This window comes from Cryptotermes secundus, unplaced genomic scaffold, assembly GCF_002891405.2.
Source record: "Cryptotermes secundus unplaced genomic scaffold, Csec_1.0 scaffold209, whole genome shotgun sequence".
NCBI classification, from domain to species: domain Eukaryota; kingdom Metazoa; phylum Arthropoda; class Insecta; order Blattodea; family Kalotermitidae; genus Cryptotermes; species Cryptotermes secundus.
The window spans coordinates 2,112,686-2,137,652 of record NW_019727789.1 but is presented as its reverse complement, the minus strand read 5'-3'; the positions used below and the strand labels follow the sequence as shown (position 1 = coordinate 2,137,652).

The 24,967-nt window shown below is 42.8% G+C and overlaps 1 protein-coding gene across 4 annotated transcripts in view; it reads left to right on the top strand.

The window, feature by feature from the left end:
- Positions 1–24,967, top strand: part of LOC111864960 — a 239,888-nt gene that overhangs the window by 203,046 nt on the left and 11,875 nt on the right. For all 4 annotated transcript variants that reach the window (XM_033751637.1, XM_023852608.2, XM_023852605.2 and 1 more), the window contains 2 exons: positions 21,416–21,621; positions 23,472–23,656. In XM_033751637.1, coding sequence (XP_033607528.1) covers positions 21,416–21,621; positions 23,472–23,656 — 391 coding nt within the window. The remainder of the gene's footprint in view (positions 1–21,415; positions 21,622–23,471; positions 23,657–24,967) is intronic.

Below are 24,967 nucleotides of genomic sequence, written 5' to 3'. Positions count from 1 at the left end.
ACGGGTTTTGGATTGGATAATTAGATTTATTGACACCTTATACACACAACTCGAGACTACAGGCAATACAGCGCTACAGCTGTTCCACACACTTTCTAGTTCACCGTTGGACACGCACTAGGGTTCTCAGTCTTCACTAGTCGTATCCTGGCAACGGATTTATTACAGTCTGACTCTAACTTCAAATCGCACTTGAATTATTCTTGTCACAATCTTGTCCTTTCCTTAGACTGCAATCTCCAGGACTCGACCCAGTTCTCGACAACAACCGACTGAAGCGTCGTCAAAGTCACATTGCGATTGACGGTCAGTCAATCAGTAAGTCTTGGTATCGAGTCCCACCTGGGGCTCATGACCAGTTATTTATTACTGTTTGACAGTTGCGGTCTTGTTTTTGTGGGACGCCCTCTCTGACGAGAGGACGCGTCTGTCTTTTGTATATGCTTCTGGCCCTTGCCAGCGCAGTCTTTCTTGGGTCCGAGTCCCTTGGAACTCGCGACCATATTTTACTGTCTCAAACTTGAGACTTTCCTTTTCGTCGCGTCCTACGACTGGCAGGGTCAAATTGGAGGTATTCGTCCCCACCTCCAGTGAACTCTTCTTTATAACCACTTTGCACGGATCATGCAGAAAACACGGCCTAGCTATTGTTGGGAAGGCGTGTTTACAGCACCGTTGCATAGCAATGGAAGTTACTTGATTTTTGCTTTCGTGTTTGTTGTCGAGGGAATATGTTTCCTGAGTCTTTGCCTAGCAATGAACGTCGGTTCTGGCTTCACTGTTCTGGCCTTCGGGCGTCATGTCACAGTATTACTAAAACGGACGAAAACCTTGTGTTCGTTGCAGTGAATTTAAGGAAGCTCACATAAAAGTGCGGTCTCTCTATTGCGTCACAGAGTTCCCAACCTGTGCCTTGTCTATTACACGTAAGCGTGGGCACGAAAGGAACAATGGACACTGACATAGTGACCAAGGAGATGAGTCTTCTCTCACGCAAACCGCCAATGAAACTGTCAAGGCTTAGAGAGCCTCAACTGCACCAGTGTTTGCACGTGTCTGTGCAGTAAAATATACGTAAATATTTTATGGTACATCAATTTCATTTTATGGATACAATTTTAAATGACTGAGGAAACCCACAAAGGACATTATTCGTTATCCCTGTCGAGAGTCGAATCCTTAACCCACCTAATTGCTACCATTGAGCTGCGACACTGAGTCGTCTTGAATTCCTGATTTATTTATAATTCATTTTGAGGGTTCTTTGTATCCAGGTAAAGTAAAACTGTCACTATAACAGGCCATGGAGGCCCATAGGGATGAGATATTGAGGCTCCCACATCATCTACACAATCGGCTCACAGATGGCAGTAAGTTTGTCAGCCTTACGCGCTCTTTGTATCCAGTGTTGCCTAAAAGAAAGAAGTACAATTCGCGAGCATTAAGGATTCTCGTGGTTTGGTTGTAGTAGCAATGAAGAAGATTCGCATTGCGCATGCTCTGTTATCCGACACATTCGTCGTTCCGTTTAGTCCCTCCATGTCTGTAGACTGGGTGATGTTTTTGAGCCAGCTAGTAATTCCTGGTGCTTACTCCTGGCTGGCGGTCAGGAACATGATCCTTCTGTAGGAGGGGCAAACATTCATAGCACCGCCCACAATCTCTAGAGGCCCAGTAATGGTCGTCTTATCTTCTTTGTTCATCGTCATCACTAATAAACATTAGTGAACCAAAAGCAGTGGCTATTCTCTGTAATGAGAAGCATAGGCTCGCCAACAACATAGACGAATGATGTCACACCCAAGAACAGTGGTACGTTCTCGTGCTGCAGTCCGTTAGGCGGATTAACTCCGCCGAGGGGCTCGCTGTCCCACGTGTTTCCGGAACCTGGACGTGGGAAGCCGTAGTATCACTATCTTCCGATACTGTAGACTTTGCGACCCCAGNTTATTCTGTGAAGAAGGCAGTCTTCTGGGATTTGGCACCGTGTATAAGTGGTGTTAACCGACGTTTCGGAGGAACGTATCGCCTCCATCTTCAGGGTAGAAGAAAAAGTATAAGAAATCTGCAAGCGGTAAATACCGTTCTCACGGTCTTGTCGCTTGCAGATTTCTTATACTTTTTCTTCTACCCTGAAGATGGAGGCGATACGTTCCTCCGAAACGTCGGTTAACACCACTTATACACGGTGCCAAATCCCAGAAGACTGCCTTCTTCACAGAATAAACTTATACACACACCAAACATTCATGCCTTGTGTGGGATTCGAACCCACGATCCCGGCTTCCGAGCAGTCGAAGACAGTACAAGCCTTAGACCGCTCGGCTACCGTGACCAGCTCCAGTTGCGTATGATATGACGAATAAGCGGGAAATTAATAGCAGATAATAGGTAACAATAAGTAAAAGAAAACCGCAGTCGAGGACCTCGATAGGCGGGGAGGTGTTTATATTCTCCTTCATAAACTGATCGGCCCGGGAAGCTTCCATTTCAGTGGATATCGAGGAATTTCGTAGGGATACAGCGGGCGGATCGTGATCCTCACCGGTCACCTCCATCTACGTATTGATTCAACGATATCCGGAGCCCTATCTCAGTATCCGCTTTACGCTTTAATGGCTGGACAAAATTTACTTTAAATGGCATAATTCAATTCAGTTCAGTTATTTATTTCAGTGTATACTCAACAGCCCAAAGGCCAGTTGTGAGACAGAACAAATGCATACACTCAAAGACAAACAAGACAACGTGTTATCATTAGACAGTAACCATTCAACTGATGCAGTCATGCCAACCGTGATGCAATGAGAAGAAATGTGCACACGCACATACATACATTAATAAAAAGGTAAAGGTATCCCTGTAATAGGTCGTGGAGGCCAATAGGATTGTGAGACGTCGAGGCTCCCACATTTTCTAGCAAATCGGTTCACAATTAGCGCCGTCTGCCCTTTACCTTCAGGAAGAATCCGATGATGATATTGATGGCTCCTAGGTTCAATTATAATGTCCCTCTTACCTATTTATTCTCATGAGAAACTGTAACGACAGGGAACTAAGTTGCAAGGAATGCCAGAGGTGTGAAATTGTAATGAGTTGCCGAGTTAACAAAAATTGCAAGTAGTTACTCAGTTTGTAAGATTTGCAAAGAGATTCGCAGTTCAGACTTATGAAGGGATGGTCGAATTTGAACTTCATAAAATGACACTGACCGGTCACGGTAGCCGCGCGGTCTAAGGCATGCACTGTCTTCCCTCGCTCGGAAGTCGGGATCGTGGGTTCGAATCCCACACAAGGCATGGATGTTTGGTATGTGTAAGGGCCGCGCCATAGCTCAAGCGGTTAGTCGCTGGCTTCCCACCGCGGCGGCCCGGGTTCGATCCTGGGTCTGGTCAAGTGGGATTTGTGGTGGACAAAGTGGCGGTACTTCGGTTTCCCCTGCCAATCTTCATTCCACCAAATTCTCCATCATCGTAATCACCCGGGGCAGGCTACAATAGACCAATCAGTGGCCGCCGTGCTGAGTGGACCCATTTGGACTCCACCCCCCCACTAAGCGAATTAAAAATCCGTATGTGTATGTGTTTATTCTGTTTGTGTTGTCCTGTGTTTAGGTAGACGCCTTGCGACGAGCTGATCACTCGTCCAAGGAGTCCTACCGTCTGTAAAATGATCAAAATAAAAAGAAACAGTCTCAACACCGTAAAGGCATAAGAGGAACGGATTAAGTAAGATGACATTGAATTCAGAATTTGCGATTAATTACCCAGTTCAGTAGTTTTAATGGTTTATAAGCTGTTACTCTGTATATGGCTCTACAGCCCTTGTGGACCTTGGCCGCTTTTACAGTTTCTTAATCTATACAGTGGATATGACTCCTTGGACGGGGGATCAGCCCGTCTCAAGACCTCTACCTACACACAGAACAACACGAACAGAATAAACGCACATAGACATCAATGCCTCGAGTAGAATTCGAACCCACGATCCCAGTATTCCTGCGGGCGAAGACAGTTCATGCCTTAGACCGCACGGCCGCTATGATCGGCAATCACTAAAATGAAAAACTGCCAGGAGTCACCGGCGTCACAGAGTTGAGTTAAAGGTCGCAGTAAGTTACTGAGTAGGAAAGTGACAGCATGGGTTTCTCATTGCCAGGATCACAACTGTATTGCCCTCCCTCCTCCCCTTCCCTTCTAAACTTTGGCCGAGGAGTGCGTAATTCAATTTCAATAAGCCCTCACCCACTTAACCTTACTTGATGCGGAACATAGGCGTCTGTATATCTGATCAGCCTTTCATACACGTAGTGAATCATGGTTAGTATATTATTTGTAAGGTCTGTCACTAATCACGGATATAGTGTCTTGTAGGACGTCACGCTGTACTCTCACTATCGGACGTAATACAGTCATGCAGGGAGCTTCTAACGGGACATGAACTTGCTTACCGCAGTGAACACAAAAACGTCCGATGGTTGAAGCCCAAGGGACGTCTGCCGTGGTTGGGGGTTTTGTTCTGCCGGTTGCGGAGAAGTGGAGAAGTACCTCAATATACGTGATCACATCGTCTTCTATTCCTTGTTGTTTAACCCGCCCCCGATAACGCGTTCGTAACCCTTCGGGAACGCCTATTAGAATCACCTCGTTTTTCTGTACGCATGAAACGAATCCATAACCCGCTGGTAGGTTCTAAACGGTTCTGGCGATGGTGTAAAACACCCAGAATTACTTTTTTTTTTTTTTGGACTTTGTCCATCATCCTGTATTCGTACTCACTCACGGAGCTGATCCCTTCTTGAGAAGCTGCCGATTGTGCAGCTACTCAATTTCCAAGCATTTTATAGAACCCTAAAGTTCATTAGTGTGTTCACAAGAGCCGTCCACTGGTCCCTATCCTGAGCGACATCAATCCAATCCATCCCATCCTGTGTCTCTAAGATCCATTTTAATATTGTCCACCCACCTACTCGTACATCTGTATCTTCCTACTGGCCTCTTTCCTTCCGGCTTTCCCACTAGAAAATAGAAAGCAACGTTTCGGAAACTGGATTTGTTTCCGTCCTCAGTTTATGGGGGTGATACCTAGTCTGCTGGATCCCTTAGAAAGAGCTCACCTCAATCACTGGATGGGGTTTTTTTTATGAAGTTTGAGATAAAGATAAAAGGTAAAGTTATCCATGTTCTTAGTTAAATAAGCTCTGTGCCATGAAAACGTGGGGAAGCGGAGGTATAGCTCCATCATTTGTTACCTCGGCACTAGATGGTGAGTGTTCAGCTTCACGCTCCGGCCGCGTTACCTCCAGAAAAGGAACCTCCTGTCCCCATTAGATAGGAGGCTGGAAGGGCCTCAGAGTCGATCTGAACAAAATGTCTTTTCCCTGCCGGGAATCGAACCCCGGTCTTCCAGCCCGTAGCGCATCCCTGTACTGACTGAGCTATGCCGATTCGTCAATGTTGGGCAGTTACTAAAATATGCATTTGGAGATTTAATAGGAGATTAAAAGTAAACTTGCGTTTGCTGAGTTTTTGGACTTTACCCGTCGTCCGGTATTCTAAGGAACGCAGCAATGTTTCGGTAACTGAATCTGTTTCTATCCTCAGGTGAAATTGTGGCGGCATCGAATCTGTTAGGTCTGCTAGAAAGCGCTGCCTTCAGTCAGTTTTTGTCGAACATCGGAAGACAGAGTAAAAAAATATGTCAGTAATCCGGAGTGTAACACAGCATCGTCAGAACACTTAAGAATCGACTCGGAAATAAATTGCATGTATTTTTTAAAATTATTTTCGTATTCCAAAAGAGAAAAACAACTACATATACGCGTTCTTGTGTCAGCGTGCCTCTTTGCATAGGCCTGCACTGTTAGCCTGAAACCCTGATCTGCTTCCGAAGAGAAGAACGCTGTCTCGATTGGGGGTCTGACGGTTTCTGACGGTTGTGCATGACATCACATTTGACGGATGTTTTACGCGTTGTCTATCGTTCCAGTATTCCAAACTGCAACATTTCCGGATATTTTCATTCCATTCAAATGTCTCAGTCGGCACAGAGGCAGGCTGAGTGTCCGACGATTGAAGGAACGATTCTCAGTGTAGGAAAGAGATTTTTCTCTGTCCACATTATCCATACCGGCTCTGGTAGCCATCCAGCTTCCTATTTAATTGATACCGGGGCTGATTCCCCGAGGGTAAAGCGGCCGGAGCCTGAAGATAAATGTAGGGTGCAGGTGTTAGTATGTGTGGAGCTATACTTCCAGTTCCCCATACGTCTCCACAACTTAATACACAATTTAAGCTTGGGGTCAACTTTGCTGTTAGTGAAATATTAAGAGTTTGACAAATAGGGGCATCTAGGACATGGTTTGGTAAACTACGGCCCGCGGGCCGAATCCGGCTCTCGGAGCTGTGTTCTTCCAAAGGAACTTAAGACGATTACTTAAGGCTATTTTGCAGCAGTAAAGGTTTATTCTGCTTATTGAAAATATTGAAAGAAAGTACTCCGTTGAACCATTCCCGGCCTGGCAGAACACCCCCTCGGGTAGGCGCAGGTACGAAATTGAAAGTAACCAATGATGCGCTGTAGTTTTTTTAATTGCTAGTGAGGTTGGACTAAGTCCCTTGTAAAGCACAATATACCACTGTAGGTCGCGGTGCAAGGGCCAAGAAGGCCTACCCCTCATACATTCAAGTCCCTTGTACTGCGGTCACTTCTGGCCTATTCTACCAGCCCCAGATGTTAGGTGAAGATGATTGTGGAGCAATTGATGGAATAAAGATTGGCACGGGAAACAGAATTACTCGGAGAAAATCTGCCCCAGCGCCACTATGTCCACCACAAATCCCACTTGACCAGACCTGGGATCGAAGCCGGGCCGCCGCGGTGTGAAGCCAGCGAATAACCGCTTGAGCTATGGCGCGGCCTTGCGCTGTAGTTAGTAGCATTTGTCTTCATGTAATTTGTATTAATTTATTAGGAAACTGCAGGTTTTGGGACGCTGTTGGGTTCCTGGGCTGCTTACAAGTCTACGTAGAAATGAAATAATGCAGACTAATAACAGCGCATTTTTTGTACATGTTTCGTTGGCTTTCATAATGAGGAGCTTCAAAACTTGTACTTTTCGCCACATATAACTGTGATGATAAAGTAAAAGGAGATTAAATTGTCAAAACATGTAGCACGCATAGGTATAAGGGGAATACCTATGGAATTTTGGTGGGAAATCCGCAACAAAAGGGCTACTACATAGACCTTGTCGTAAGTGGTGGATAGTATTAAAATGGATCTTAGAGAAATAGGATCTAGTGGTGCGGACTTGATTGATCTGGCTGAGGATATGGACCATTGGAGGGCTCTTGTGAACACGGTCATGAACCCTCGGTCTCCATAAAATGCTGGAAATTGATTGAGTAGCTGAGTTACTTTTGGCTTAGTTACGTCATTGATACGTTTAGGAATAAGTGCACTGAAGTGAAGTGTCAGTAGAAATGTATGCCAAGTGTTAGCGCCCCCGGTGCATGACGGGTTTCATGCCAAGTCCGTGATGAGGTGGGGTTGTAAAAGGTTGTCTGTATTTCGGTCTTTCGGAAGTTTAAGGCACAGCTTCGTAATGTAGGTCTGTCTGTCGGGGTGACTTGCTGGTTTTGAAGGACCGAGAAGAATGTGGAAATAACCGACCTTGAGTTTTGGTCGTGTAACTTGGCTGATATGAGCGACGCCCAGTGTGCAGAGCGCGGAAATTATACGTATGCAGCTCCGTTACTTTGGGGTGTCCTCTGGCTTACGTGAGAGGGCGGGAAGGAGCTTAGAAAGTAAGTGGGAGAAAGCAGAACAGGGATTTTTGATGTCGGTAGCGGAAGAGGAAATAGTAAGAGCTTCGCCATAGATATGGGAGAACTTAACTTTTGACATTGTCTGACAATAAAGTTCGGGAACTCATCGCGGTAAAAGTGCTACATACCCCATTGCTGAATATCACTATGGTCGCCTTCAAAGCACTCCCCTTGGGAAGCTATGCACCGACGCCAGCGTCTAGTCCACCCTTCAAAACAATTCTGGAACTGGTTTTGTGGAATGGCCTTCAGAACTGCCGTCGTATTACTCCTGATGTCATCAGTGTCATCAAAATGCCTTCCTTTCAATATTTCCTTGATATTCGGGAACAGAAAAATGTCACTGGGGGCTAGATCCCGTGACTAATGAGGGTGTTCCAGCACAGTTATTTGTTTATTAGCTAAAGACTTCCTCACAGGCAGTTCCGTGTGAGCAGGTCCTTTGGGACCATTTTTGTACACACCTTCCTCATATCAAGAGCTTCAGTTAAGATTTTCTTAACTGTTTCTCCTTCGATATTCACTTTTTCTGCTATGCCCGTGACAGTCAACCGACGATTTTTACGCAAAATTTGACGAACTTTTACAATGATTTCTTCAGTTCTGCTCGTTGCTGGCCGTCCTGACCTCACTTTCCATTCTTAGTCGGTAAGGTAAGAAAAAGAGGTAAAGCTATCCATGGAAGAGGCCGTGGGGTTCCATAGGATTGTGGGACGTCGAGGCTCCCACGTTTTCTCTAGACAATCGGCTCGCAGATGTCGGTGAGGTTGTGAGCCTTACGCGCCGGCCGCCCTTTAGTCTCCAGGAAGATTCCTGGCACTCATTTCTGTTAGAGGCTGAGTAGATCCCTGGTTAATAGTGCGGCTGGAATGATTATGTAAATTAAAAAAAACTCATTGGGACTCGAACCCGCGGTTTGTAGCATAGTGCATAAACCAACTACGCTACCGCGTCCCTCATTGTTTTCTTTTTAGTAAAGATGGATTATTAAATGTCGATTAATTTTTATTTGTTTCATTCTGGTCCGTCACACTAACAATATTATAAAAGATAGAACAACTCCGTCACACTGGACGGAGTTGTTTTATCTTTTATAAATGTCAATTGTTTGTATTTATTTCATAATATGATCACTTTAAATTATGTGCACTAAACGGCTCTCGTATGCAGATAGCAGCAAACTGACCTAGATTTCCTCCCACAGACAGCTCGAAAGTGAATTCGATTAGGTTCAGTGCGCAGTCACAATTCAGCAGCTTCCGCGCAGCCTAGTAGAATAGTGAGGACTGAGGTTCTCACGGCAGCGACTGTGAAGATCACTGTCTTCTGGAATGCGACGTTGGTTTGGTGGATAGGTACCGACATTTCGGAGGTACCTGCTGTCTCTTTAAGCATTAGTTGCATTCAAACAAGCAGGAATTTATAATAATGAATGTGATATTTAATGCAGTAACTTCTCAATAAATTAATCATCCTAATAGAAATCAATTTAACAGCAAAGAAAATAGATTCTTAGTAAAAATTAAAGAAACTCGATAAATATAATTTCGACTAATAAAATTCATCTAAACAATAATTATTAATAAAGCAACATCAGCGACATGATTGTATGGTATTTTTAATGTACGATGTCCGTTTTGTGGAGAGGCTGCAGGTTCCTTCGAAACGTCGGTAACCATTTATCAGGCTTCATAGATTCACATCCCAGATACAACATTCTTAACAGAACAGTATTGTGGATTGAATACCATCTTACACGTGTACACTGATGTGGATTCAGTTGGAAGTAAGAAATTTGTGTTCTACTGCAAACCTAATGACAAGTGGCGCCTGCAGAGACAAGGGTGGGGTGCAAAGTATCTACCTCTCCCCAAGTTTTTGGAAATACATCAATACTGATAAAGGGAGATGTACCGAACAATTCCAAAATTTAGAAGTGTTTAAAAAAATGTATTCTTCTATATCGCATGGTCTAGCGCGGTGCGTGAACATGGTAAACGTCCTAAATCTGTACGCGTAAATAAAATTTCTGGCAGCCCCCTCCCCCTCCCCCGGAGAACCCATTGCCTGGCCTCTTGGAAAAGAATATTACGTTATCCATGCTACCGATATGGGGCACACGGTAGCGTAGTTGGTTGAGGCACTGTGCTACAAGTTGGAAGGTCGCGGGTCCGGGTCCCAATGAGTTTAATTTTTTTTTTTCAATTGACCTAATCCTTCCAGCCGCACTATGGCCCTGGCGTCCACTCAGCCTCTGACAGAAATGAGTATCAGGAATATTTCTGGGGGTAAATTGTGGCCGGCGTGTAAGGCTGACAACTTCACCGCAAACTGTGAGCCGATTATCTAGAAAATGTGGGAGCCTCGATGTCTCACAACCGTATGGGCCTCCGCGGCCTGTTACAGAGATAGCTTTACCTTTCTACTTCTTATGGCATTACCGGTTTCCATGAACTTAGCGTATAGTATTGCAGTGATTCCACGGACTCCGTGAGACAGGATCTACGTTGGGCAATTTTCCTTCCTTCCCCGCCACATCTCGATTCGGTTAAAGTCCCCCTTCACCTGTCATCATCGTACCCAATTTCATCCTTTCATCTCCAGAAAATTGGCAACCCCTTCATGTGGGTACTGCATTAGGAACTGTGAAATCCTACCTGCAGTGTTTTGTTCCAAGCTTCGGAAAGTAGGCCTAATGTTCTTAAATGCAGTTTTGGATTTTGAAGCCAACATCACTTTCAGACCCTTAGACGTGTGGTACTTTCGATCTTTTACTGCTAGAATACTGGGGTCGCCCGGTTTCTAATCAGGTTTCATCGGATTCCATCGAATAGTTTCGAAGCTTAAATCTACGAATGGGCATACAGGTCTTGTCATTATGTGTGTTACTGTTTCCCCGATCAAGCAGCCTGTAAATCTAGAAGGGACTAATTTTTATAGCCTACAATCTTTATCTCGAAACAAAAGATGCAGGCTTATGAGATCGCCTTGCTGTCTGCGTTTATATCCCCACCAACTTTTTAACGCCTGATCCAATCTTTAGCAAACTTGGTATGCATATCATGCCACCTGATGTCATCTCAACGACACGTTTCTTGAATCCCTCCCATTAGTAATACTAATACCGCCGCCTCTGAAATTGGTGAGGTAGGAAGTAAAGTTGTCCCCGTGATTAACTAAGCACTACGCCATGAATGCGTATGGGGAGTGGATGTATAGATCCACATTTTCTTGACCTCTGCACTAGTTGGAGGTGAGTGGTCAGCTTCACACCCCGGCCGCTTTACCCCCCGGGAAAGAAGATCCGGTGCCCATTGGATAGGAGGCTGGTGGACCCCAGAGTTGGTCTGGACGACGTGGAGAATTGAAAATTCTTGCACCCATCGGGACTTGAACTCCGACCCCTCGGTCTCTGTAGTGTAGTCTATTGAAAGTCAATGGACGCAAGCAGCTCTGCTTGATGCCTGCTTCACGCTGACTTCCTGCTTGACTTATTCTTCGATCCTGAAGATGAGGCCAGTGTTTCTCCGAAACGTCGGTTGACATTAACGGACTTCACAGCGTTATATTCCAGAAGATAAAACTCTTTTTGTTTTTAGTTTTATGTCGCGTGTGGGCGTTGCCTCTGTGAAATGTGCTTTCGGGGAATTCCGGTTCGCTAAACGTTTTACTGCCTGTAGAACAGGTTGGCACACTCCAGACAGATGGTACTGGGGTTGTAAAAATTTAGTTTCCCTTTTTCAGTTTGTGATTATCCATCCGACTAACTTCATAGATCGGAGTCTTCCTGTGACTCGGTCAGTCAAGAAATCTCCCCTTTTATGGAATCCGAATATTCACAAAGAGTTGGGGTGCCAAAGAAACTACGTAATTAGGCTGATTAAAATGTGTTTAAATGAAACATGTAGTAAAGTGCATATAGATAAACATTTTTCTGTTGCGCTTCCTGTCCAAAGTGATATAAAGTAAGGAGATGCTTTATGGTCATCGTTTTTTTTTTCAACTTTGCATGAGATAATGCTAGTTGAGATTGAAATTAAATGGGACAAATCAGCTGCTGGTCTATACTGTTTATGTGATTTTACTGGAAGGTAAGAAACATACCATAAAGAAGAACAGAAATTTTATTTGACGCTAGTGAGGAGCTTGGTCTAAAAGTAAACTCACAGATAACTACTAAGTATATGTTGCTGTATCGTCACCAGAATGCAGGGAAAAATCGTGGCATAAAAATAGTTAACAGGTTCTTTGAAAATGTGGCACAGTTCATACGTGTATATTTTGCAACGACAGTAACAAATCAAAATTCGTTTTAGGAGGAAATTAAGAGGAGATTGAATTCTAGTAATTCTTGCCACCATTCAGTCCAGAAGATTTTTTTCTTCTTATCTGCTATCTAAAAACTTAACTGAATTTACAAAACTATAGTTTTACCTGTGGTTCTGTATGGGCGTGAAACTTGGTGTGTGACATTAAGGGAGGAACATAGACTGAGGGTGTTTGAGAACAGGGTGTTGAGGAGAATATTTGGACCGAAGAGACATGAAGTGACAGGAGGTTTGAGAAAACTGCATAATGAGGAGCTTCATAACTTTCACTGTTCGCCAAGTATAATTAGAATCATTAAGTCAAGGAGGAAGAGATGACAAGGGCATGTAGCACGAATGGGGCGAAGAGGAATGCGTATGGGATATTGGCGTGAAAGCCAGAAGGAAAGAAACCATTAGGGAGAACAAAACGTAAGTGGGTTGACAATATTAAAATGGATCTTAGAGAGATATGATGGTGTAGTATGGACTGGATGGATCTGGCTCAGGATAGGGACTGGTGGAATACTCTTGTGAAAATCGTAATGAACCTTCGGGTTCCATAAAGCTTAAGGAAATTCTTGAGTAGGTGCACAACTGGCGGCTTCTGAAGAAGGGCTCTGCTCGACTAAGTTAGTTTGTTGTGGAATCCAAAGGTTCTTTACCGTATTGACATCAGCCCTGGTCCTTATTCTGGGTCAGTTGAATTCAGTTCATAACTTTTCACCCTATTTCTGTAATGTCCATTTAAATTTTTTTTCTGTCATCTATATACAAAGTGCTATCTTCACCTCAATTTTTTTTTCTCTCCCAAAAAAGTTGTGTGTACATTTCTGCTGTCTCTAGTGCATGCTACATTCCCCACTCGTCTCACAATCCTTGATTTGATCACCAAAATAAATGCGTTTGTACAGAAATTGTAAATTATGTGTACTTAGTTACTCCTTGGCCCTACGGTTCTTTTAGAATCGTGGGCTCCTTTATGGCAGATGCTCGTTCTTCTCTTATATTTGTTCTTTGTCTTCACCTCCTTTCATACCTCTTAAATCATTCTCTACATCTGCTTTATATACTTAAGTTTGTATATAGGATGTCACATCTCTTCAGATTTTCTAAGGCAGAAACAAAACGTGCAAAAATATCCATTCTGTGGTCTTGAGGTCAGAGCTCCTGGCTAGAGATCTTGTGGTCCCAGTTTCGATTCCCTGCGCTACCAGATTTTCTGAGAAGTTATTGGTCTGGAACGGGGTCCACCCAGCCTCATGAGGGTAATTGAGGAGCTATTTCAAGGAAATAGCGGCTCAGATCTAGAAAATCGAGATTAACGGCCGTGGGAAACCGTTGCGCTGACCACGTGACAACCTCTATCCGCTAAAGTCGGCACTAACTTCCCCGACAAGCAGCGGTCGCTCGGTCGGTATAGTTCACTTGCGGACTAAATACCACGGAGTTAGTTTATGAACTATGTACCTCAGTAATAAAGAGTTGCTATGTGTTTTATATTTAACAGCATATGCAAAATAATTTGGCGTGTCGGACAGTGGCAGTATTCAATTTGGAGTCCTGCTACAAGAGAGTTAATTATTCAAAATAAGCATAACGAAAGTCAGTGGAAGGGTTAGGAGTTACAAGACATACAGACGGAGTCTGGGACCTTTATGGATATGAATATAACCATAAAATTAAAGTATTCGGGCAAAAAATTAAGCTAACACCACACTGTTTCCACGAGACATGCTCGTACAACATTATGAAGTGTTCTGTCGGTGGCACATTACACTTAGTACAGGGAGGCCGGAAATAGGTCCGGTCTCATAAACGCTGTGTTCAGTCTGGAATACTAGACGTTGGACAAAGTCGAGGAGCGCTGTAATACAAACCTTAAGTACTGATCTGGCAGGACTGTCAGTATGATATTCAGATTGTCCAGTTGCCCATATGCCGCATGAAAGAAATACATTGCTTATTATTAACAACTAATGAAGAAATAAAGGCAAAGTTGTCCCTGTGTTTAATTAGTTAAGCACTACGCCATGAACGTGTATGGGGGAGTGGATGTGTAGATCCACATTTTCTTGACTTCGGCACTAGTTGGAGATGAGTGGTCAACTTCACGCCCCGGCCGCTTTACCCCCGGGGAAGGAGCCCTTGGTACCCATTAAATAGGAGGCTGGGTGGGCCCCAGAGCCGGCTTGGACGGCACAAAGAAGTGAAAATTCTTGCCCCCACCGGGACTCGAACTCCGACCCCTTGGTCCAGCCCGTAGTCAGTCGCTATATTGATCTAATATCCTTATAACGATTGGGCTACTTTCTGGACGATCAGAGAATCGGGATTCATCTCCGGGCAGGGGCAAGAGGTTTCCCTTTTTCCGGACTGGCTTGAGGCCTTCTCATCACCTTGCTTGGGCTTTTCCCCAGAGGTGCGAAGCCGACCACTTATTTCCATCCAGTTTCGAGATTAAGAATGCATGGAACTATGCTCCCACTCCCCCACACATAGCATAATGCTTAATTAAGCATACGGAGAGTGTCTTTACCTTGAATAAACAAACTTTATGGAAGTATTGAAATGTTCTGTGAGGCATCGAGAGAGACTACTTGCTCCGTTTTTGCAGTCAGACCTCAGTGATTGTGAGGTAAATGATTGTATTCCTGTGCATTGTATTTACTGGTCCAGTTACGTACATATTTGTGACATGTCTATGTGCTGATCAGGGCCGCGCCATAGCTCAAGCGGTTAGTCGCTGGCTTCCCACCGCGGTGGCTCCGGTTCGACCCCGGTCTGGTCAAGTGGGATTTGTGGTGGACAAAGTGGCGCTGGGGCAGGTTTTCTCCGAGTACTTCGGTTTCCCCTGCCAATCTGCATTCCACCAATTGCTCCACAATCACCCTCACCTATCATCTGGGGCTGATACAATAGGCCAAAAGTGGCTGCAGTACAAGGGACTTAGTCCCACCCCACTAGCAATAAAAAAATATGCTGCTCAGAACGTCATCCTGTCACTGGTTCATAAGAGGACAACAGCGGTAATTCCCCATCCCCACAATACTGTTATTGTTACATTATACTGAAGTATCTCCATTATTCATGCTCATATATATATCATTTGTCTCTCCTCTCTCTCTCCATTGTTTTCCCTCACGTCACTGTAACCGGAAATGGCTACAGTAGCCTAATCGGGTTTCCGGTATGATTGTGTTGGCGTAACCCACCGTAGCAGGGCAGAAGTAAGACGTTCATTGCTGTGTTTTGTACTGTGGAGTGACTTCGAACTTCATTTGCCGACAGCGTCTGTCTCCTTTCGCTTTCTTGTGCATAATACTCAAGGTCACTTTATCCGTGATAGGGGACATCGTCCTCGAAACTGGATCAGTGGAGTGTTGGAATCTTGCTTGACACGATCTTGAGATCTGCAACACGGCTGTCGTCAAGTGTCGGTATTGCTGCTTTTGTTGGTAGATGTGTTTCGCTCCAGTTCACTTCTGCCCATACAAAGAGGTTTCTAGACAGCGCGAACGCAAAGCGAGTTTTGAACGCCTTTTGGATCTGCCTGATCTGCCGGGAGGAGCGTACGGCCCTTCTGCTTCGGCCACATAACTGATATGTTCAGCAGAAGAAATTGTATTAAATTTCGTAGTAACGGCTTTGCTCAAGTATTTATCGCTATAAACTCGAGTATTTTAAGTATACGTATATATGTAATTCCAAAAATGTTCAGTGTGATTCTAAATTATTGTTGTGGTTTCCCGTGTCCTATAAATTTCAATCCGGAAACAATAAAATAAAACGCGCATGTTGAAGTTGTTTAGCATTCTATAATATTGATTGTATATGTAATAACACTTTATGAATTATACTTTTATATGCCATAAGGTGTTTTGAAAATTATAGGCCACGGAAACCCCGACGATAATTTAGAATCATCATGTATTTACACTCTTACGGAATTTTAATTATAATATATATACTTATTTACATGTTGACTTACAAATTCAGATTGGAGATGGTTTCCTTTAATTATTATCAAGAATAAGAGACTTCGAAATTCTTCGCGTGTGTAAAGGCGCGTCCACATTACTCGTGTGACTCGCTATGCTCGCCAGTAATGTCGACGATATGACAAGTCGCGAGACAAGCAAATTTTAAATTTTTAATTTAAAAACCATAGCGAATATATTAAAATACGACTACAGCCTATACACACTACGAGTAAATATACGGATCCTCACGCTCCGAAGCCTGGCGAGCAACTGAAGTAGTGTGGACGAAGATTTACGAGCACAAATAAAAGCCAGACGAGTCTCCCGACGAGCACGAGCACGAGTAATGTGGACGCGCCTTTTGGAAAACCGTTGATTTTTGCGTAATCTTCGCGTGTGTTCAGAAGACCTTTCTTAATTGCTGAATATACTAAAAGTCAGGAGATATACGCATGGCATACTAATTCTTGTTTAATTTTCTAGAAAAACACGTGACATGTAAGGAAAGAGTCTAATTGGGAACGTCAATATGTTTAATCTTTATTTACAACTTTTGTTGGAAACATTTAAGGAGGAATTAGGATAGATACCTGCGCCATAGCTCAAGCGCCTAGTTGCTGGCTTCCTACCGCGGTGGCCCAGCTTCGATCCCGGGTCTGGTCAAGTGGGATTTGTGGTGGACAAAGTGGCGCTGGGGCAGGTTTTCTCTGAGTACTTCGGTTACCCCTGCCAATCTTCATTCCACCAGTCGCTCCACAATCACCCTCACCTATCATCTGGGGCTGGTACAATAGGCCAGAAATGGCCTCGGTACAAGGGACTTAGTCCCACCCCACTAGCAATAAAGAAATAGGACTGATACACGCAGGCACGTATGTAGGTCTTCATGTAAATTGTCAACCAAAGTTGGAACGATTCGACAAAATTTTAGTAGGACTTCCCAATTTCAGATTCGATGAAAATCCATTCAGCGGTCCTTCAGTTAACCTCATTCTTCCAGGCCTGCTGACGGAGCCATCTATATAGGCACTCCACGGCGTTACGGGTTCGTCGGAATTCAATCCAATGTACTATTAACATATCGGAAGCCATGCGCATGTGCACTGCACTTAGATCTACATATACAACAATTTTTGTGATCATGAGATTTATCATTATCACTGCGCAATTTCGGGTTACCATGGCAACGAATTGTCGAGCTTTAACACGAACGAGCGTTTTACGAGTATTAATAATATTTTGATGCGAATATGAGTTCGGAAGTACGCCGTGTAAAGGAAACGGTGTACGATTATGCGTGCTATCCATGGGAGATGGATGCGTTAAAGTCGGCGTCACCAGTGAAATGTTTGATAACACGTGTGACTGAAAAGGAATGGGGAGAAAGCAGGGAAAGTTAATAGTAGGAAAGTGAGGTCGCACCATAGCTCAAGCGGTTAGTCGCTGGCTTCCCACCGCGGCGGCCCGGGTTCGATCCCGGGTCTGGTCAAGTGGGATTTGTGGTGGACAAAGTGGTGCTGGGGCAGGTTTTCTCCGAGTACTTCGGTTTCACCTGCCAACTTCATTCCACCAATTGCTCCAAAATCACCCTCACCTATCATTTGGGGCTGGTACAATAGGCCAGAAGCGGCCGCAGTACAAGGGACTTAGTCCCACCCCACTAGCAATAAAAAAAAAGTTTAGTAATGTAGTAGGAAATCCCATAGAACGAATTATGAGCCTTCTTGTTGAATTCTTAATGATTGTTACAATAGTAGGTGTATATTGCTCGAAATTTATACAAGATTTTTAATTTAAAATTAATGTTTCCACCAAAAAGTTCTGTTGCTTTCGATAAGAGAGACATCTAAACGTACTCTTACTTAAAAACGAATAACTGTATTTTTATATAGTCTGTATAAGATACTTGTATGCAAATGAGACTCAGCATAGCTGCTGAACTCGGATGGTGCGGATGGTGAAGGCAGCTGTATGGGGTTTCCCATATACGATCCATGTATTATTAGGTCATATCAGGAATGTACAAACCTTAAATAACACACGTAAAGATGTAACCCCCCCCCCCCCATTTGATGCGTTGAAGCGAAAACAGGTGATCATATCGCGGAGAGTCGACAAGCGATGGTCCTCCAGTAAGAGAGCTGGATGAAGGCTAACTCCTCATGGCCAACTATTGGCATGTTATAAGTGTTATACATTGTCTTTTTCCAAAACATTCATCTGAATATGACTCATGGAAACAAAAAATGGGCAAAGATTTGAGGCCTGGATTGAGGAATATATGATGGAAGGTTTGTGCTGAATTTATTTGTCTTAGGACAGGTCACTTTAAATAGGTCATGGCTGCTTTTTCTGTTATCCCTCCACAGTCATCATTTTCATCTTACAGTGTATAATTCAAATCTATCATTCGACAGCGTTGTGCAAGAACCAAACCGCTACGAATTTGATTCACGGGAGATCATGGCCCTCGTTCTAACCGTGGCACAAGTTGTTACCATCTGTAGATTAAAATTGTTGACCTGTAGGAAGCGTTATTCCGTAATTATGCCAACTGACACGATGACGCAGTTTGCTTCCTGTCCTTGAGAGGTTTCAGGTCGACCATCGAAAAGAGGAGGGGTTGTGGTAAAAGCTGTCAATTAGAATCTTCCTTCTCAAAGTCACGGTTTACTCATTCACAACACTGACTTAACACATAAGCTAGGTGTGTGAAAATGCTAAGGTTGTAAGGTTGTGAGATTGATGGGACTGGTTTCTTGTCATGTCCAATTACAGGCTTCGTGTTGGAAGTGGATGGATCTGCCTTATTGTCATGTTCAGTATTATTTGCTTTGGGTTGCAAGGTTGGGAGGTGGGTGGATGTAGTATGATGTTAACACTGTAGCATTAATTAATTAAACACCACACCATGAAGTTGTATGGGGAAGTATTCTTAACCTTCACACTACATGGAGGTGTTCAACTTCACCCCTGGGAAAGAGTCCCCAATACTTACTGAACAGGAGGCTGGGTGGGCCCCAGAGCCAGTCTTTACGATAAGGAGAACAGAGAAGTCTTTTGCCCTTACCTGGAATTGCACCCAATTTCTCGGCCATAGCACGTCGTTATACCAACTGAGCTATCATGGTTCCTAAAATTGACTCTAGCTAATCTGCAAATATCATGAAAGACTTGTATAGGCTATTACGTAAACTAGGTGTAAGGCCAATTTATGTTGTAATAGATTGCAGATAACTGCTTTACCGACGCTTGTAAGGTATGACTGTTCCTTGGGCTTCATTAGAGACCTGTTTCATTGCCCACTATGTCTGCAGGAGTCGCTGAACTCACTTGTGGGTCGAAATAACATCTGCACCTTCTAGAGAGAGCGATCATGTTCAGTGAACGCGGTTACTTGACGTCCCTCACAAGGGTCCTGGCAAGGAAACCCTCTCAAGGGCTCACTGTTTGGTGCTGCAGTTGCTGTCTCCCAAAGGCAGCTAGAGATGAGACTGGTGGAGTCAAAATGATTCACATCTGTCCCAGAACAGAGGAGAACTATGAAGAAGACTGTGCTATAGCTGGAGAGGAACTTGTGCCAGTGCAGAAGATGCATCAGGCCCCAACTAAGGAAAGGAGATATTCAGATGGAAGAAAAATTGAATCATCTGTGGTGAAGCAGGACCATTTATCGGCCAAGGAAGAATGGCACCGCAACATAGACAGTCGTCAAGAAATGGAGGAGGATGTTCCGATGTTAAGGAGGCACCTGTCATCAGACATAAAAAAACGATATGTTAATTGTGAAAACGTGGGGATTCCAGTGATCAGAATGCAACATGTCCATGGCGATGATAGTGAAGAAGGTAGATTAATTGAGATTTGTAAACGAAGCCATTTGGGTTTGTTAACCCTTTGAGTACCATGCTGAAGTACATTTGTATACAGGCATGTTCAGATCTTGGAAAAATATGTTGACCCCTGCACTTCAAAGTAACAGTTTAGCAACCACCATAAATTCTTTGAATGGGGAGAACTTTCTGTTGTAACTGCATGAGTTTAACCCCCCTGAAGAATTAATTTATGACAAAACATGCAAGTTATATAAAAGTTCTATACACTTTAAACAAAATAATCAAGTAACTTCATGGATTAGGGTCATTCTTGAGAGGCTCATGGTCATGAAGCTAGTCATGAAATTACACACCTTCCATGGAACCCAAAAAACATGCTACTCCACCCTATCCTGAGTCAGTTGAATGCAGTTCACACTCTGAGACCTTGTTCTTTAAGACCTTTTTTGAAATTATTCTCCCACCTACACATCTCTGAAGTGGTCCTTTCTCTTTAAATTTGTAACTAAAATGTTGTATGTATTTCTCATACATGTCCTCTTCATCATAAATTCCTTGAGTTTATCACACCAACATTTAAAAACTAATACACAGATACAGGGTCTACAATTTATGATGCTGTGAACATAAATGTAAAGTGGGCTTATGGTGTAATGGCTGAATCTTGTAATGAAAACCCTATATAAAGGTCTTCTGGGATGTGCCACCGTGTGGTATGATACGTGTAGGTAGGTACAGACACTCACAGCAAAGTTGGTACCTGTTTTCCACACTACTCAGAACATCCAAACTCATGTAACTAATACTGTGCACTGTTGATATGCTTTTCTCTTAGCCCACTTTCCTTATTTTGGAAAAAAAAAAAAGTAGGCTTAATGAGATCACCATTCTGTGTGCTTGTGTCTGTATGTGTATCCCCCCCCCATCAACTTTTGAATGCCTGAACTAATCTTCATGAAGCTTGGTATATATAGCACATGAGCCCATTTTAACGGTGTACTTCATAAATCCTTGTGTGTCTCTATGTATATACACTTATCATTGATAGACAGTGACTTGGTAAAAACGTTACTGTGGTAACGAATAGACACGGAACAATAGAAGAATTGCAGGACATATCATTTTCTGTGTGTTCCATGTTGTATCCAAGAAAAGTAGGCAGTTATTTCTTCCCAGAACTTCTTGTTGTTATTTAATGTCCAAAATTACTCTGTGTTGATTCATATTTTGTTTGTTTTAATATATAAAAGTCTTCATTTTTTAAATTATGATTTACAATTGCATCCATGCATACATGTATATATACACAGAAGTGGAAGGCATATACTCTTAAAAATTTGGCCTTTGACACAAACACATCCAGTGTCAGCATTGACGAACTTTCTAAATTGGTGGAATATTTGTTTCACAATAGTTAACATTTTATCTTTGTGGTTAAAGACTGTGTGTCTTTGTTACAGGTGATGCCAGCTTTACAGATGAGATACCTCCTGTAGTGTTACCTTCTCACAGCAAAAGTGCAGGTCCATCTCCAATAGTGGGGGCTGGTGCCCGAAAAGGTTCTGTCAGTATTAGTTCTGAGGAGTGGCCAGCTTCTCCTGATGAAGATATTGACCGTCTGGTTGCTATTCATCTGCAGCAAACAGGCTTGTCCACCTCACTTGGGGTGAGTATTTTGAATGCAGGAAGAGAAGACCAGAATTCGCTGTCTCAGCTAGTGCACATAAATTAATTCTTCACAATTCTCATCATAAGTAGAATGACCAGTGAAAGTTCATGGTCCCTGAGGGACATAATGTGGAAATATAATAATTATAATTAATTTAAGTGGTCTAGTGGTCAGAGTTCCTGGCTACAGATCCAGAGGTCCGGGTTTGATTCCCGGCGCTGCCAGATTTTCTGGGAAGTAGTGGGTCTGGAATGGGATACACTCAGCCTCATTAGGATAACTGAGGAGCTATTTCAAGGAAATAGCGGCTCCGGTCTAGAAAACCGAAATTAACGGCCGTGGGGATTCTTTACACTGACGACACGACGCTGTATGTGGTAAAGATGGCACTAATTCGCCAACAAGCAGTGGTGGCTCGGTCGGTATAGTAACAGATTCACTGTTGAATATATCGGTGCCAGTACACTACTGACAATTAATAATCAACTAATAAGTAAAGTAAAAAGTAAAGCTATCCCTGTAACAGGCCATGAAGGCCAATAGCGTTGTGAGACATTGAGGGTCCCACGTTATCTAGACACTCGGCTCAAAGATGGCGGTAAGGTTGTCACCCTTACGCACCGCCGTGCTTTACTCCCAGGAAAATTATTTAATTAATTCCTGGTACTCATTTCTGTTAGAGGCTGAGTCAACCCCAGGGCCACAGTGTTGCTGAAAGGATTAGGTCACTTGAAAAGAATCAAATGACCTCATCGGGACTTGAACCCGCGACCTTCTGGCTTGTAGCATAGTGCCTCAACCAACTACGCTACCACGTGCCCCAACTAATCAACTAATACCATTTTTTTTAATGACAAACACCTCTCTCTGTTAGTATTTCTGTCACATCTAAATGGCCATGTGTACTGTACAAATGCTAACATGTATTATGTTGAAATATAACTGAAGAACTATCATCAACTATACTGCATATTCAAAATTAGAAATTAACCACAAGGGATGTGAAAGAATTAATTTGTCAGGTATTTCTTTATGAGATGGGCAGGACATATGGCACGCCTGGGAGAAGAGGAATATATATAGGAATTTGGTGGGAAATCCAGAAGGGAAGATACCACTAGGAAGACCTAGATGTAGATGGGAAGATAGTATTATGCTGGATCTTAGAGGGATAGGATGGGGTGGCATGGACTAGATTGATCTGGCTCAGGATAGGAACTCTTGTGAACACAGCAATGAACCTCCTGGTTCCATGAAATTTTTGGAAATTCTTAGTAGCTGCACAACTGGTGGCTTCTCAAGAAGGGCTCAGCTCCATTTAGTTAGTTAGGTATGTCTTTCTGGGATATATTGAAAATAAAAGTAAATTTATTTGATGTGTCTAGTGGAAGTCTGTGCAAGTAGTAGTAATTTCAACACAGTTTAGATGCTAAAAGGAAATGAAATGCAAAAGCAGTTGATATTATATATATTAGACCATATGTGGTCTCTCATAATAAAATGTATCTTACGAAAGAGAATTATTACTTATTAAACTATTGAATTATCCAGTAGCACCAAATGTTAATTATATAGAACCTGTAATCACTGGTGCATGTTAGTATCTTAGCTGGTGCCAAACTTGGCAGAAATGCCAGTGATTTGCCATCCCTGTCATGTAGTCCACAGTTTCTCTTAAGAATCTCATTTCAGCCCCTTCTGACTTTTCTCATGTTATTTAGCTGCTCATAAAGCCATTTGAGACTAATACTGTTTTGTGACTTGTATTATATATAATGATACTGTATCATCTGCATGAATTATATATCTAAGTCTAGTGGCTAATCTTAATTTGGATTGATGTGCAGCCACGTAGTGACTCGCTGGCGAGTGTGTACTCTGGTGCTGGTGAGGGACATTATGGCACTGTAACAGTGAGAGGGGAAGTGGAGTTTGGGTTGGAGTACAACTACAAGGCAGTGACATTGGAAATCCACGTGAAGCAGTGCCGAGACCTTGCTCCTGTCGACAGCAAGAGAAACAGATCTGATCCGTGAGTACTTATATGTCTCCTCTCTTCAAGGGTGAGAAAATGCATATTTTCTCTGTCATAAGATATATCCATCTCAGCCTCAAGCTAGATGAAGTAAATGTTAACACTCTGGGCCAAGATGTGCTCTTAGGATACCAGCTTAATGAATGGGGCTAGTTGGTATTAAAAATCACAGATGCATTTAATATCATATATAACAAATGATGTATCATGTGCTGCCCAACTTGTTTTGGTCCTCAGGCTGTCTTCAGGTTCATCTATTTATAAGCTGTTAAAATTCATAAATAAAAGAAAAAAAGTAAAAGTATCCATGTAATAGGCCATGGAGGCCCATAGGGATGTGAGATGTTGAGGTTCCCATATTTTCTAGACAGTTAGCTAATAGATGGCAGTAAGGTTGTCAGCCATATGCGCTGGGTTAAAATTCATATAAATTATTAACAAGTTTAAATCTTTTCCAGTTACCTTTTAATCTGTACAATTCATTTTATACAATTTTTTACACTGCCATAATTGATAAGGCTCTGTAAAATGCATTAAGGTTATTAAAATATTTGTATAAAATTTAATAGTTTATAGAGCCAAGGGGGTTGGCTTAGAGGCAAACTTGTATTCAGGGGAGTCTTGGTTCAAATGTCAACCAGGATATACAGTATCCTGAATGAGGTTTTTGCTATTTTCCTCAGTCCATCCAGACAAATGCCAGGATGGTACCATGATTAAGCCACAACACCTTCCTTCCAAATACTTTCCAATTTATCATTCATCAGTGTTACGTAGTCTAGATACTGAGGACATCATGAAATAAACCACAAACACAAAGAAACTTGTGAATTAATGCTTCTAAAGGTGGCCTGAGAGCTGAAACATATTGGACTGTACATGGTATGTACTGTGTTGTATTTAATGGAAAATTAATTGGTGAATATTTGTTAATAACTTAACAATATCGATTTAATTTAGAAAGAATAAATAACATAGGTTAACTAACCACCACAGATTTTGTATATATAATGTATACTGAGTGTGGTTATGAAGTTAGGTGCGGTTTTTAAGCTTTGCTGTTTTTTATCACCTAATGCTAGAAACTTGTACTGAATCATGAAATGAAATATGTTAGTGAAGTTCAGTGTGAACCCAACTGCCACACATTCATTTGGTATTCCACGACTTCTCACTCTAAACTGAGAACTCATGGACATGTGGTCTCAGTTTGCCTCTGATACTTGAATTGAAATGATTTGTGTCATAAATTTTTACTCTTGGCATGAGTTATTGAAATAATCTTATAGCTAAGAATCCAGTGAACTA